The 15735-nt window shown below is 42.7% G+C and overlaps 3 protein-coding genes across 3 annotated transcripts; 1 reads left to right on the plus strand and 2 right to left on the minus strand.

Moving 5' to 3' along the window:
- Window positions 1-3595: 3595 nt before the first annotated feature.
- On the plus strand, window positions 3596-5018 carry LOC134036700 (C-C motif chemokine 4-like). The gene is made up of 3 exons (XM_062481745.1): window positions 3596-3846; window positions 4014-4128; window positions 4385-5018. The coding sequence occupies exons 1-3, from the start codon at window positions 3780-3782 to the stop codon at window positions 4650-4652; spliced, it is 450 nt and encodes a 149-aa protein (XP_062337729.1). The 5' UTR covers window positions 3596-3779; the 3' UTR covers window positions 4653-5018.
- A 2220-nt stretch (window positions 5019-7238) lies between these two features.
- LOC134036772 (monocyte chemotactic protein 1B-like) lies at window positions 7239-8157 on the minus strand. Its single transcript, XM_062481848.1, has 3 exons — window positions 8081-8157; window positions 7878-7989; window positions 7239-7686 (listed from the first exon to the last, which is right to left on the minus strand). Exons 1-3 carry the CDS (start codon window positions 8145-8147, stop codon window positions 7521-7523), a joined length of 345 nt encoding a protein of 114 aa, XP_062337832.1. The 5' UTR covers window positions 8148-8157; the 3' UTR covers window positions 7239-7520.
- Window positions 8158-12655: 4498 nt separating this feature from the next.
- Window positions 12656-13790, minus strand: LOC134036650 (C-C motif chemokine 20-like). Its single transcript, XM_062481670.1, has 4 exons — window positions 13694-13790; window positions 13250-13367; window positions 13085-13162; window positions 12656-12935 (listed from the first exon to the last, which is right to left on the minus strand). Exons 1-4 carry the CDS (start codon window positions 13773-13775, stop codon window positions 12836-12838), a joined length of 378 nt encoding a protein of 125 aa, XP_062337654.1. The 5' UTR covers window positions 13776-13790; the 3' UTR covers window positions 12656-12835.
- Between the last annotated feature and the right edge of the window lie 1945 nt (window positions 13791-15735).

The following is a 15735-nucleotide window of genomic DNA, read 5'->3' on the forward strand; positions in this document are numbered from 1 at the left end:
CTTTTAACGCTAAGAGCTTCTTAGGAGCGTTCTAAGAACGCTCTAGAACGCTCTTAGAACGCTCCTAAGAAGCTCTTGGCGTTAAAAGCTTCTTAACGAATCTGGGAAACCCGGCCAATATCGGTTCGTCAACGGCTGGTCCGCAACGGCTGATCCGCATCCAAATCTGGACGTGCAATTTTATTTCAATCATGCTAAACATGATTACAAGACATTTCCTAAAACATAGCGTTACATATTCACATACAGCAGCATAAGCTCATAATAAAGCATAAAGCTTGCTGCGGCGTGTGATATTTGCAATGTACGGCCAGAGAAGGTCTTGCAAATAAATGAGTCCTTGTCGGTATCGCTCAAACAAGAACTCATCCGTGTGAAATAAAGGATCTTGGCGATCGCAAAGAACTCTATTGGTATGTAAAGGTAATCGAACTAGAATATAGCTCCTTGGTCAACATGGGTATCTCAAAAAGGGAGCTGCCATGTTATTTTCCGGGGGTGTGGCAAGCTTATCCAGCTACACTTAAGTTAGCCTGCTCTGGAGCAGGTTAGTGCTAATTGATGTGTTACTATGGTGATTTATCGAAAGTTGCTTCCACGAACCAAAAAGAGGGGCGTTTTTTTTAATCTTAGCCTGAAAATTAGCTCGCTAAGCGGTTTAGCGAGCTAATTTTACGACGAATGAAGCTTGCGCAAGTTCAGTCAGGCAAGACCGATCTCTGCACTCGGGCTTAATCGTAGTGTACACTTCTCACTCCCCCCGCTAAGAACGCCCTACCTTCCCCCCGTTCCCTGGTCGATTAGCGCTCTCGCTATCAATTAATGGTGTCACATGATCCGTGCCTTTAAATATGATTCTCTCCCTGTGTAGTTTGTCCATGCTATCAAGTGCGCGACCCTCCACAACCCCATCGCCGCCCGGTTCCAGTCTCAGTCTTCGGCTCGATTGGTCGTCGGCTGCCGCCACCGCCACCAGTGTCTGGACTCCGTGGGGGATTCTTCTTCGGGCGTTGGGCAGGCACCCGTTGATCTATATAATTCCCTGTGGGGTTCAAGCTCCAAACACCATAGTACATTTATTAGTCTGTAATAAACATCTTTCACTCATCCCAGGTCTCTCCTGATTGAAATACCCCCCAGTACTGCACACTGCTGAAAATAGTATTCTGTAAACACAGCAAATACATTTGTGGAGACAAAAGAAAGAATACATCAAATGAAATACAGTACATTATTTCAATCATGGACTGCAGTGAATATGTACAAAAAAAGTACTGATGTAGTGCATATAGCTGTAGCTACATGTAGCTACATTTTACTGTACTGTAGAGACAGTACAGAATAGTAGTTTTCACCTGTGCTCTTGTCGAAATGTCCAAATTACTGTTGCAACACTATATCTGCTGGGGTTGGGCTGAACTCTCTGTCCAGCCTCTCTCAATGTTGCCCCATGGTTCACAACATGGTCAACCAATGTTCAATGTTGTTTGAATTTCATTAGATACTGTAAATTTGGCCCTATTCTTCCACGGCCTCCAGGTCTACCTCTCCCTCTCCCTACCTTCCTCCAAGGGTCCCCCTCTCATCCTACCTCTCCCTCTTCCTCTACCTGCAACATTGCCTTCCATTTTTGATGAGGACAGGTACACTGACCTGTTGCCTTTTTATAGTGCTTACACCTGATTGGTATGTTTACAGTTTAGCACTTTAGTGCTTGTACACCTGACGCCCGTGTTTTATCCATCTGTTCACGTGTGGCATTTTACAAGGCAGTGTCTAAAAAAGGCAATGAAGTGACATAATCTTACATTTCTGTGTCTAATGTAGAAAAGTGTGTTTAGTGATTTGCAAAACACTGTGTGTAGTATTTTGCAAATAGTGTGAGGATGAGAATGTGCTTATAGTTGTGCAGGTCTGGCCTTCTGTTGTGCTCCTTGAGTGTCAGATTTCACTAACTGTGTGTTATTTGACATTTTTGTGTCTAAGCAATCGGAAAAAACTGTAAATGTACTTACAGTTTTTTTCAAATACACACAAATTCCTTAATTTTCACACAATTTCTGAAACCTGACACTCAAACACCAGAACCACACCTCAAATATGCAAAACCATACGCACATTTTGGGCCTTTGACTCCGTTTTCAATTTCATAAAACACTTTTTGCAAAACACAACCAATCAAAATGCCACACTAATTCATCAGTGCTTACACTAACTCCTCACATGTGCAAACACTCATTGCTTTACTCAACACCAACCAATCATGGCTTTAGAATAGGCCTATAAATAGCCTAATTTGAGTTGATTTACAGTGGTGGGTATAATTTGAACCTTTACTGTAGAAAATATAACAGGTATGTAACAATATACTGTAATATACACATGTTCTAATGTACACATAATAGCTGTTTCAGCACAACACACGGTATACTACACACAAACATATATTTTAGCACCCATGCATCCATTGACTGCAGTGCACTGCATGATTGGTCACAGTCTGGTGGATTACTGTATCATACCGTGCAACAGTACAGTGACTGTAAGAAGACATTCTGACAATATTGTAGAAAATAGTATACATTACTGTATGCTACAGTTCATGGCACACACTGACACACCATTCCGTAATCACCTTTTTCAAAATTAGGTTTGGTTTCTGTCCTACTACACTCTTTCTTTCGTACTGTGTAATACTGTATTCACAACCACAAATGCTTACAGTTAAAAAAATATGTTTGGTTTCAATCTTGCTTTCATGTTTACCATGAATTTTTCAGCATCTCTGCCATTTACTTTCAATCTTGTACAGAAATGTACATAGGAGCTCATGAAAGAAGAGCTTTAGGTTTTGAATAACTGTGTGTATATGATATATCCAAAAATGTAGTATAATGGTAAAAGTGTTTGCAACATGAGACAAATGTTTGCTTTTGAGACGTGTTTGTGATATTTTGATTGCAGTGCTTCATTTTGCAAGAGAAGCGAGGCATTTGGCATTTTGTGTGTGCAGTTGTTGGATTTGTGTGTTAAGTTTTGAAAAAAAGTAAAAGTAAAAAAAAATTGTGTAGATCCTGAAAGAGAAAGAGAGCTAAACATACCTGGGTAGGCGGAGAGCAACATGTGGTGTGTAGGCATTTTGTGTGTGTCATGGTCATACACATGCATGTCCACGAGTTAGCATGTTGTGTGAAGTGGATAAAGAGTTGTGGTGGAGACTTTGTGCCATTCTGTGAACAGGGGCTGCTTCCTGTCCATAAACATTTATGAACACCTTGCAACCATGCCGTCACTTTCCACACCACAGATGTGTTCGTGTTCCAGAGAACAACCTGTGGCTTGTAGTGTGTATGTGTTTCTGTGCATAAGTCTTTCTGAAAGTGTGTGTGTGTGTGTGCTGGTGTGCCATTGTATGCTTGTGTAAGCCACAATGAGGGGTCGTTTTCAAAGAAGGCTCTCATTGTTTCCTCTGGTGAGGGCAGGGTGAGTGTGCAGGCCTGTGTGTCTGGAGGTGGGGGGTGGAGGTGAGAACTCAAGGGGAGAGGGGAGGGACTCATCTCTATAAGATCCAGGGGCCAGAGGAGCACTGATCATCACAGAGGTCAGGGGATTGGAGAAGGTAGATTTAAACAGAAGATAGCTAAGTAGTCCTTTTGGTCGAAACATATGTACTGGTAATTGTAGCTGTACGAGTCCTAGGTCGGATCCAGGGAAGCAGCAGCAGGATATATCAGATCTTTACTCTGCTACTGACAGGCTTGAACCTGAAGCACCTGAAGATGAGGTCCAGCTTGGTCTCCTCCACGCTTCTCTCCATCATAACATGGATGGCTGGGGCGTACGCAAGTGAGTTTTCCAATGATCTCGATTTTGAAAGCATCGTGTGTTTGTGTGTGTTTGTCGTGTTTGTAGTTGTGTTTGTTTGTGTGTCTGTGTGTGTACTGTATGTGTGCTTGTGTGTCTGACTGAACCAGTCCAGTGTCAGTGAATGTCTGCTCTCTCTCTGCTCACAGATAATGGCCCTTCCGCCCAGTGCTGTTTACACCATTCCAGAACAAAGGTCAAACTGGACCAGATACAGGACTACACGGTTCAGACTGATCAAATCTGTAATATCCCAGCCATAGTGTGAGTACTTCAGCGGGGTTATGTTCTCTGGAGAAGTACACTAAACACAGGACCATACAGGAGTCGAATACTGTCCTGTACGGGCTCCTTACAATGCTTGGTCCCTCTGATTTACTCGTATTAACTAGACTGTCAACAAAACTCAAATTTCCTTTTGGTTTACTAGATCTCTGGAATAAACTGTTACAATGCAGCATGTGATACATACTGTAGCTACTTCAGCAGAGGTTGATGTGAATGACTTCTCCACTTGCAGGTTTTTCACCAAGAAAGGACTTAGGATCTGCTCGTCACCTAACAGTGACTGGAGCAAGAAGGCCATGGGTAAGGTGGACAAGGAGAAGAGGGAAGTGGAGAGGAAGGAGGAGAAGAGAGACACAACCAGCCATGGACCAGTCGTGTCTCACGAACCACACAAGGGGTCAAAGATGGGTCAAAGAAAAAGACAGAATAAAGGGAGGAGGAACAGGAAACCTGGACCGAGAGGGCAGAGGAAGTCCGCAAAGAAAGGCAGAGAAGTTTAGACCTTGAGAGTCTTATTGTAATGCAGCACACAGATTGTCAAACTGAGCTTGTTGTCACGACACAGAGCACACATGCATTTGTATTGCTTTATGTTTATTTCATGATTGACTGTAAATCTCTATATTTACCTTTTACAAATAGCTCTGTTTGATGTGATGAAAGTGTGTGTAGCAATACATATGAATATATGAGTATAAGTGTATACTTGTGTATATATAATATATACAGTATTATATTGCATATGATATATATATGTATGTAAGTATCGTTGCATATTAACATACACATACTTTTGTTTTGTTTTGTCTCCACAAATCAAATTGAATATTGTTGATGTCAGTGAATAAAAACATCCTGGTTCCAGACATATTTTTGAATTGTATTAATTAATTACACAAATCAGAAACTTTAAAATGAATATTTATTGCAACACATTACCACTTGTATAAAGGCTTGGTTTGAGTTTCCAGTGTTTGTTGCTACGACATAGCCACCAGTCACTGGGATGGCCAATGAAGCATGCACATGAGTGCTTCCAGGTGACCTAGTCTGGATCCATACCCTTAGTGTGTGTGTGTGTGTGTGTGCGCGTGCGTGTGTGTGTGTGTGTGTGTGTGTATGTGTGCGTGTGTGTGCATGTCATGTGTTTGGTCTTCTGGGTGCTCTCTACACATGAGTCAGGGTGTACTTAGGTAAATGAGATTTATTTAATCCCACTAACTTGATTTGACAGTTACATTCATTATAAGGAAGGTTTTACATGTAGGTTAGATATGATCTCATGTAGTGAGTCTGTGCTTACACCCCTGTCTATAACACACACTAAGTCTGCAAGACTTGGCAAATCAATCCCATTGTGTTGATAGTTTCTGCATGTTAGGGTGCTAGGCCGGTGTCATTCTCTGGAACTGATGTGTAGCTTTGTCAGCCACAACAATCACCACTTCCTGCACCCCACCTAGCCCAACATTGTCTGTGTGCGTTGATAATGATAGTGATCATTCATTAGGCCTTTGTTCGTAGAAATACCCTGTTAGTATGTAGAACAGGAAATATCATGGCTTGTCATCTATCATCTCCTCTTCACCACAAGTAAACATTACAGCAATACAAATAACAGACCACACTTGCAGGGTGGAGAAAGAATGAAAGCTTGACACCGATATGCAAACGCATCCTCAATGTTGAAGTAAACAGAGCAAGGTCTTTATTAAAGTCTAACTGTATTTTCACAAAATGTGTGTAAATAGTGTGTGTGTCTCCATGAAGTCATCCATAGTAAGATGGAGAGGGTGTGTGTGGTCTGACAGAGAGAAAGGTTATGACTCCCACTGTTGTTCCCCTGACAACCAGAACACATTAACTTTCTCTAAGCTAAGAACCAAATCACTCCCACAACCAAACAAACTCTAAACCGCGAGACAGTTAGCAGGTTTGCTCACTGTTAACAGAAATCCCTTCAGTCATTGGCTTCACAAGGAGCCAAGCGTCTTGACCCTGGCATTCTGAGCTAGACCTTGAGGGGAGAACAAAAGAGACAGGTCATTTTGAGTTCTGGGTCACTAGGAGAACCATCACAATGTAGATCTACTCCACTGCATGGTGGTCAGAGACCCATTATCGTGTCTCCTGTCTCTGAAACCATCAGCCACAACAACAGACGTGAACCATCGCTCACAGCCTTACCAATCTCACTTATTGTTGTCGAGGATGTCAGAGGGCTCATGCTGGAAATACAACACACAATACATTTTTTCAGAGCTTGTAGAATCTCAGGGACTTTACATACAACGACAGTAACGGTTAGGTTACAGTTTGATGCTCATATCATCTGCAGAACAATGTGATCATCTCATCCCCTACATGTGACTAGCCCACAACCTCCAGTCATGTAGGTTGAAACAGAGATGGAGGTAGAGAGCAGCATACGAGGGGGAAAACCCACTGTGGTTGAAAGTCTTCTGTACACCTCACCAATCCTCACTCCCACCACCTTTCAGCCGTTACAGTAGAACCCACGCGTCCTTCTCACACTGCCGTGGAAACATGCTAAATTTAGAACCCCATCGTCTTTAGGACCACCATTTGCTACTCCGTCCGCTAAATAATGACCGACACGTCATACTGGAATGGTGACGGTCTGGAACATGCAGAAGAGAGGCACAGAGAGGCCACTGCACACGTTTTCTGAAGGTTCCTTTCATATGGTAGATCCTGTAGCCACTGAATCTGAATCTGAGAATAAAACAAAGGTGAAAGGAATGGTGGCCTAACCAGATATATCTGTGTAGGTGCCGTGTTAACATCTTCTAAGGTTTTCTAAGGAGATGATCCAGAAGAAAGAGGGGAGAAGAAGCTTCTCTACTCTACATGCAGCATGAGCAGCCTAAAGCGACAGCACTACTGTGCTGCTGTTTACAGTGCTGTCACCAAAGCCCTTGTGTTGCTCTGTTCTACACCACTGCCCTCTACATAACCTCTGTGAATAAACCTGCTGGAAACACGCCACGTCAACTCATGTGAATTCACTTTTGTGATTGAAATATTCTGTGATCGTTCCTGAACACATTCTTTCTTATTGCACAAAGTTTTATTGAGAATGGCAATGGACAGCCTTCCCAGACAAACTGCCATTACTTTGTACATTTACAATTATATATAAATATACATTATTTTAGCATCTATAAATCAAGGTGAGCCACAATAATTGTCCACATTCACAGTCGAGGACACATAGTTTCTTGATGGAAAAATGTACACATAATCTAATAATATTAATAAAGGTATCTCTTTAAAGGCATATTTGTCATACATTCAAATATTCAGTGTTCCTGCTCTCCGGAGTCATGAGGATTTTGTGTGTTGCTTTACAAGGCTCTTGTTGGCCTTTTGTGAAAGGGTTGTTGATGTTTTAGTTGTGGCGTGGTGTGAGAAGTTTGAGAGGTGTTCTTTTTGTCCAGGTAGTCCATAGCGGTCTGGGCCCAGGGATCGTTGGGGTCTGAGCACAGTCTTATATTTTTCACTGTAACAAAACTGGAGATAACAAACAATAAGAACAAAAACAATACACAATACTCGTATGTGCAATTTGTGATCCGTGATCATTCAGCCAACAAAAAGTAAGCATTTAGATTTACTGTATAATAATATTATCTGGACAGTTGAAGAAGAACATGTTAAACCAGTTTATAAACATCTAGTTATCAGAAGTTTAGATAACTTACATCACTGCTTTGATGGGGCACATGGCGATGTCCTGAATGTAGTAGGAATCCAGCATGGTTAGACGGATCCGATTCCTGACGGTTTTACGGCAACAGGTGGCCACCTTATTAACTATACAGGATGGAAAATTAATCTTCATCAACATCCTCGTCGTCATCACCACTGTAATTCCAGAAGGTGATAAACCCAGTCTGAAACCTACCTTGGGCTGAGGTTGTGTCCATCAGCAGACAACTTATGCAGAGAAGGAGAGCGCAGGCCAGCTTCATCGTGTCTGGCAAGTTCTGTCAGTTATGACATACTCTCTTCTGCAATCCTCTTTTAAGCCCACCGACATCAAACAAAGGCATTCACTTTTCCATATTGAGGCCATGTCACGTTCACACACACACACACACACACACACACACATAGAGGAAAGTTACCCGATTGGGTTTCCTCCCTCAGTACAGAGCTATTGTGGCCCTCTCCCCCCACTAAAACAGTCCTCTCCCCCCCACATAAGATGAGGTGTCACAGAAGCTTTCCATTGTACAAACCCCTAGCTAGGTCAAAGAACCCACTCGTGGCTGTGCAAGCCTTGTGCTGCATGGACAGAGATCAAGGGAGGTTTCCATGCTCAACCACCAACTCTTTAAAGAGCCGGAGTATGGCAACATGCATGTCTCTGCACCAATTTGAAAAGAGTAGCCATCATATATTTTATGGCCACGTTGTAACACTAACAATTAAAAATATATTTGAGATTCATTTAAAAACAAAATTGTACATCTCTGGTGCAGCATCTGAGGTCTGGTACAAGGTTGATGATGTTTCTACAGCCAATTAATTATATATTAACATCTTGTTACAGTAAACGCTGTGTGAAGTTGTTGGTTAGGTTTTTAAAACTATCACTTACTTCCTAGAATTGACGTTCATAGAATAGACTGTTGATGCATTCAAACCTGCAGCAGCCTCATTGAGGTGGGGGCTTTTCATACTTAGACATACACACACACATGTACACTTTTGTTCCAGTGTGTAGTTTATCTGGTCAATGTTCACCAGTTTCAGGGAAAAGATGCAAAGATGCAGGGGGGGGGTTGTATTTAAAAAGACACACTAAACACATGTGTCTGGTGTGGCTTCAAATTGAAATAGAGATAGAAAGTAGGAAAGAGAGAGAAACCGACACCCAGACAGACATGAAGTCACAGCGAAAGAGAATCTCACAGAGAATACAGCCTTGGGGCTAGTCCTTAAGTAACACACCCTGAGGCTGGAGAAGTCTATTCAAACATAAGAAACGTTTAACATCTTAACTAACGATTACAGCCAATGTATTCATATTCAGATTAGCCAAACAGGCTGAATCTCAGAGCAGAAGGGGATTCAGCCAAGGACCTGAGGGACTGCACCCCTGTGTGTGACTCAAAGACAAAAACGACCCTGCACTAATAACACAGGAAGTTGCAGCAAGACAGTATCAGCCTTTTATTACTCCAACCAAGGTCCTGCTACTTGGTTGTTAATTGAGTGCATTAGTTGAGTGGGTGGGGAGATGATGGCTCCCTGTTGTGACCCAGGTTACTAGCTGAGTATGGACATATTGAATATATCCTTCTCCACAACAGACTTTACTACAGTAACATGGCTGGAACTCTGTGCTACAGGTTTACCTAGATGGTGTTTGGATTGTTTGGCAGGTCAAAGGTTAAGCCTGAGGTCCAATAAAAAGCATTGGCCTGTGTGTGGGTTTACATAAGATGTCAATGTTTTTAAATGTTGTAATTCTCAATTTACGTGGGGCTCAGTGCAGGACCTTACTTGACCCGACTCGCACATACTAACTTTAGCAACTTAGAGAATCCGTGTTTTCGGACACAGATAAGAGATGGAGGATGGAGGTGTGAAACCACAGTCTGGCAAGCTAATGACAAACCATGTCAAAACTTACAAAAGATACAGTTCACTGTTGCATTGATGCATTGGTCACGTTGGCATGGCAAGCTGGCAAGCACATGACTTATGAATGAGAATGGAAAATGAACGACAAGGGGGAAGTTCTTGGCACACTTTCATATTCATTCATTCAGTCATTGCCATATTTCACAATCTTCTGTCTTCTTCCAAAGCCTAGCAGATCTCATTGACTGGAACAGTGCACATACACAGACAGAAATGGTTGCTTCTCCTTCAGTTACGGGGAATCCCAAGTTTCTGCAGAGCTCTACAGCATGTATAACCTACACCTCTAAGTACTGGTGGACAGGCACAAGTTGATCCCCTTCAGCATCAGCTGTATGTGGGCTGGCTGAGCAGCAACAGATTTGGCTCGGTGGCCAGTAAAAGGTTCATGGTTTAATCCATCCCCCTCCAATTCAACAATGATGATGACTAGAGAGCTCAATCCACCACATCCTGACCATTTTTGGGGCGAGAATTGTCCCGCCAGAAGGCAGGGTTTCGAAAAGTACTCCTATCCTCTTCCTTCCCCTTTTTCTCTTCTGCTCTCACCATGACCATGAGATCCGGAGTGGAGCCAGGAGGTACAGAAATAGAGAGGGGTGAAGAAATGATGCTGTCATCAGCAAGATATGATCTTGTGATGTCTCTGATGCCTGCCCTTCCTGCTGACATCACCAGATGACCTTGAATGTTCTTTATCATTTTGAGAAGAAAGCGTCTGGAAATAGCAACACATGAGCAGAAATGTAAGTTATCTAAAAAGGATCACAAATGGACGCAGGCATGTTTTCTATCCCTGAGGCCTAACCCCCCCCCCCTCACCACAGCCCTGCAGAGAGCTCAACGCTACTTGGCAGAGCTGGAACAAAACTGACACAATGCAGTGCAACATTATAATCCTAAACCTCTCCTAACCACCTCTTCACAAGGAGGTGTAGCCCTGACTAAGCTTTTCAGAGTTCCCTAAGACTCACCCAGCCTATGTCTCCTGTACATATACCCATAGAGTGTATTGCTCAAAGATTTACTGTTAGTCAGAAGCACCCATCGCTGCATTAAGCAATAATTCTGGGGAACTTCTGATGATGAAATACAGCATTCACTGAGCACACCACCCTTCCGTCTCTATCCCCATCCTCTCCATCCCCCAGCCTCCACAGAAGGATCCACAGTCATCAGGTTCCTCATTTTTACAATATAAAGGGTGCTGTTCAAGAGCCAGCAGTCATCCTCCATCCATTCCAGCCTCCAGCACCAGCTAAGATCACCACACAACCTCCAGAGCAACCATGCAGCTGAGTTATGGATCCCTGGCCTGCATCGCTCTCTTCTCTGTGACTTTGGCACTCATGGCTACAGGGACTGGTGAGTACAGTTTCTTACTAGGAGTCCTGAACACAATGCATTTGGCTGGGTGAGACTCCTCTTGTACTAAGGCTGTAGTCTTCCAATCCCCAGGAGTGGAAAAACAAACATCTTCGCCGGGTATAAATGTGGTTTGATGCAATGCATACGATTAACATGCGAGTGTGTGTTTTCAGAGTCTAAAGTCTACGATTGCTGCACCAAGGTTTCCACACAGAACATCACGGTTCCCATCACAGGATACTCCATCCAGAGACGGAACCCTCCCTGTGTCCGGGCAGTCATGTAAGAACAACCCTCATCCTTTCCTGTTCCCTACATACACAACCACAACCACTCTCTAAAGGCAGTGTCAGAACGTCATGTCCTTGCAACACTGTTAGAGAGCAGCACAAACAAGCATCCATGCCATGCTAGCTGGAGTGTGCTTGAAAAAGTAACCTTCTCAATGTCAAGGTTAAAGCTGTGTTCTTTTCTCTCTTTCAGTTTCCAAACAGAGGCGGGAGACATCTGCAGCCACTGGAAACAGGAATGGGTGTTCCAGAGGATCAAAGAGCTCGAGTGAGTATCCAAACACAACACTGTACACTGTACTGACGAACAGAGTGGTGTAACACTGAGTCATATTCTAATCTCCTGATATGGATTTTACTCAAAGGAAAGAAATATTGATGTGTAGGAGATATATCCTGAAGCAACCTACTAACTGTCTTGCTTGCTCTGTGTGTTGTGTATTCTAGGAATTCTAGGAAATCCCGCAAGGTGCAGGCAGCCAATACTACCAGTTCTCCATAGAGGAAGCCTTCATCTTTATCTATTGCCCAGCACTATCGTCTTTGCCTGAGGGACCAGCAATGTTCGATACTTCAACCATCTTAATTTATGTTATTTAAATGGTCGACAAAATGCATATCAGAAGAAAGCTATTTAATTTATTTATTATTAGCTGTTTCAATTTCCATCGCAATACAATGATGCATCAGTTAAATTATTAAGACTAGAAATATTTTCAAGTGGAATTGTGTAAAGTCAGTTATAAACCAATAAAAAATGTCAATATGAAACTTGAAGTTTGTTATTGGAATGTCTTCATGTCTTGAAGGCAATGATTAATTTAAGTTTGCGTCATGAAGTTTGTTTGTGAAAATCGCTTAGTTTTCTCAGTCAGCTTTGTTCTGAGTGGTTGCTGCCACCTTTTGGGTGCAATGTATTATTGCAGGCTACACAAAGAAAATAACTACAGTTACTGCTCCATCCACTGTGTGGAGGGTGTTCAGGTGTACACACATACATAACACGGAACACATAACACATAACACATACATAACACGGAACACACCTCATATCATGCAGTTTTGTTGATCTGTGTGTCTCTGCAATGATATGTGTCAGCATTGTGCTTGTATAGTGATGGTCCACGTTTCAAATGTTACTGAAAACATGACACACAGTCAGCAAGGTATCATTTCAAATTGTTATTTATTAAAAGATTACAGTTCTAAAAATAAAGCTTTTCTATTAAAGCAGTGGACGAATAGTTCAGCTTTTTAACAGAAAGACCCCTGACATTTTAAGCAATGCCTGACAATCCAAAACAACCACCTCACGCTGGTTGAGCAGTGCGGTTCATGGCGTGTCAGCTCTACAGGGTGGTGTTGCTGCTGCCGGGGAAGGACCTGGCCAGGCTCCTGCCTCTTCCCAGGGTAGGGGCGGTCTTACCAGACATTTCCTCCAGCTTGACACTGCATGGAACACACAACAGGGGGTCTAGAACTGGTGGTATGACCAGTAGTGATGCTAACTTACTGAAGCGCTGGGACAAGCGGGTTGTCATGGTGAAGTGAGATGTCGTGAGATTAACCATTGAAATAAGTGAGACGTCAGACTGTACCTGAGCTGCTTCAGAACCCTCCTCACCCAGCCAGCCTTCGGGTCGGCACACACCTTTGTATTGGATTTGAGGTAAAAACTGCAAGAGCAAACACACAGTTTATCTTCAACAGTACCTCCCAAAGAGAGCCTGTGCGTGCTGGCGGGATTTTTTTCTTAAGCTTACATGATAGCTTCGATACGGCAGACCTCCACTGATTTCTGTTCAATGTAGCCCTTAATCAGATCAATATCCTGGGGGTTCTTGGTGTACCTCACACAGCAGGCATAGTTACGGGGGCCATCTGAACTCACACACAACATTGTATAAAACCACTTAATTGAAATCTTACTATAAGATATAGTTTAGTCAGCAGCACAGATTGTTCGTTTTTAGACAAGAGAAACTTGGTACAGTGTGGAAGATATGTATCCCCTTTTCAACATCTACTTAACCCTTACACTTCCCTCTTACACCTCCCCCACACCTCCCCCTACTGTGCCTTTTGTAACAACCAATGCTAACACTTAAAACCATTGAGTTGCCAGTTACAGTAGTCTTATCCAAACCAATGTAATCTACCTCCACCTTACCTAATAGATAGACGTAGGGATAATCAGGTAAACTCACAGGCAGACGCAGGTGGACTGAGCATGCTCAGCGTGACGCACAGCAGGGAGATCACCACGGTAACCAGGTATCTGGGAGCCATACTGAGGGTTGAAGTACCAGAGAAGAGAGACACAAACACACACACAGCCTGCTCCTTTATACCCTGTGTGTACCTGTGTGTCTGCGTGTATGTGTGTGTCTGTGTATATGTGTGTCTGTGTGCGTATGTGGGTGTGTGTATGCGTGTCTGTGTGTGTCCGTGTATATGTGTGTGTGTGGGTGTGTGTCTGTGTGTGTGTATGTGTGTGTGTGTGTGTATATGTGTGTGTGTGTGTGTGTGTGTGTGTGTGTGTGTGTGTGTGTGTGTGTGTGTAATGCATGTTATTTAACGTGTTTTGTACGTTCTAGGCCTGTGTGTGGTAAGTGAATTGGGAACAGGATGCCCATCCTGATACCAAGTCACCTCAGCCTGAGATGCTAGTGGTGCAATTACATCACACATACACAACCCTTTGTATAATGCTGTTGATGCTGTGTAATGCTGAGATCTCAACATGTGCTCTGAGACCATCACTGGATGGACAGATGCTGCATGTGGATAGACACAGTACTTAGCATCAGCAATGTGGATGGACAAGTACTGATCTCCATAAAGTACACAAAAACACATGACTTCATCAAACTGCTGCCAGGTACTCTTCTAAATGCAGTTCTTTTTCCCCAAAACCGTCTTATTTGTTTTATTGTAATGTATTAATATATTATACTTTTAAATAATATACAGAATAATGTTTTATTTGAGTGAAACAATCTCACATTAATTTCAGAATTCAAAGATGCAAATTGAACTGAGTCAGCAACAGAAGTGTGTCTGTGGTGAGCTTCAGAAACTCCAGATGATTATAATAAAACCACTCGTCACTGTGACCTATTTAGTGGTCTTTGCAGAAGTTTTACACAAACTTCATGCTAGTCTGACCTAGATAAGAGATGATCTTTAAGTTGTCAACCTATATGCCTTCAAACAAACAAACAATAACACACTTATAAGTTACTAACTATCTGGTAAAGTATTGGTTAAACAGTAAGAACTCAAATTAACTCAGTAAGTTACAGAATGTAAATAGTAAAAACTAAAGCACTCTAACCTGACTTAAAAATAATGACAACATTTCACAAACTATTATAATCTAATAACTTGACTTAATATCCAAAGAGTTTCTTGTCCCTTAAGAGTACAAGACTGAATGACAATCCTGAGAGGGGTGTTTTCATGGAGGGCAAAGACAAACTACTATCTTTGCTGTGAAACTCGTGTTTAGGGTCAAGATCCAGAGATGCAGCTCTCAAAACTATGACTCACTGTGGCCTGACTGGAGTTGCTTTTCACTGCTATCGTCTGCACTTGCACACTCATATGCTACACATTTACATTAGCCCCCGTATACACACACACACACACACACACACACACACACACACACACACACACACACACACACAAGCATTTTCCAGACTTGGTTATGCAATTCCTAGCACAACCAGTAGTGGGTGGTATTCTGTTGTCTCATAAGCGCCTCTCTTCCTGTCTACTCCTGTCTGGGCTCCCGTTCATGTTCACTGCAAGCTCGAAAGGATTGCGTAAGTGTGTATGTGGTGCCCTTCCCTCACTGTTGATAAACGAAAGGTGACAAGATAACCGAGCAATCTTCTGGTTTTACAGCCTAATCCCTGCTAATCCTCTTTATGTCCTGCTCTTATCTCCCCATGCAGCACACACACACACACACACAACATCCTGAAAAGGTGTGTACTTATCATACTGTATAGTTATTTCCTTATAACCATATCACTTGAGATCTCATCCATGCCAAAGAAAACATCCTCTGTATGTGTGAGGACACACAGCAAGAGGCATCTGGCCCTCTGGACATGTGGGAAGCACTTGAAAGGGATATCCCAGAAAAGCATTTGATATAAGATGACTTTGTGTGTGTGTGTGTGTGTGTGTGTGTGTGTGTGGGGGGGGGGGGGGGTGTATGTAAAAGACAATGTGAAAG

Source organism: Osmerus eperlanus, chromosome 16 (assembly GCF_963692335.1).
Source record: "Osmerus eperlanus chromosome 16, fOsmEpe2.1, whole genome shotgun sequence".
Lineage (NCBI taxonomy): Eukaryota > Metazoa > Chordata > Actinopteri > Osmeriformes > Osmeridae > Osmerus > Osmerus eperlanus.

Excerpts from the sequence above, each read along its gene's own strand:
- LOC134036772 (XM_062481848.1), bottom strand. The coding sequence starts at position 8,147 with ATGAAGCTGGCCTGCGCTCTCCTTCTCTGCATAAGTTGTCTGCTGATG. Across the intron at positions 7,990-8,080 it reads GGACACAACCTCAGCCCAAG|TTAATAAGGTGGCCACCTGT; the intron begins GTAGGTTTCAGA and ends CATCCTGTATAG. Across the intron at positions 7,687-7,877 it reads TGCCCCATCAAAGCAGTGAT|TTTTGTTACAGTGAAAAATA; the intron begins GTAAGTTATCTA and ends TGTTATCTCCAG.
- LOC134036650 (XM_062481670.1), bottom strand. The coding sequence starts at position 13,775 with ATGGCTCCCAGATACCTGGTTACCGTGGTGATCTCCCTGCTGTGCGTC. Across the intron at positions 13,163-13,249 it reads TGCCGTATCGAAGCTATCAT|TTTTTACCTCAAATCCAATA; the intron begins GTAAGCTTAAGA and ends TTGCTCTTGCAG. Across the intron at positions 12,936-13,084 it reads AGGGTTCTGAAGCAGCTCAG|TGTCAAGCTGGAGGAAATGT; the intron begins GTACAGTCTGAC and ends TGTTCCATGCAG.
- LOC134036700 (XM_062481745.1), top strand. The coding sequence starts at position 3,780 with ATGAGGTCCAGCTTGGTCTCCTCCACGCTTCTCTCCATCATAACATGG. Across the intron at positions 3,847-4,013 it reads GATGGCTGGGGCGTACGCAA|ATAATGGCCCTTCCGCCCAG; the intron begins GTGAGTTTTCCA and ends CTCTGCTCACAG. Across the intron at positions 4,129-4,384 it reads TGTAATATCCCAGCCATAGT|GTTTTTCACCAAGAAAGGAC; the intron begins GTGAGTACTTCA and ends CTCCACTTGCAG.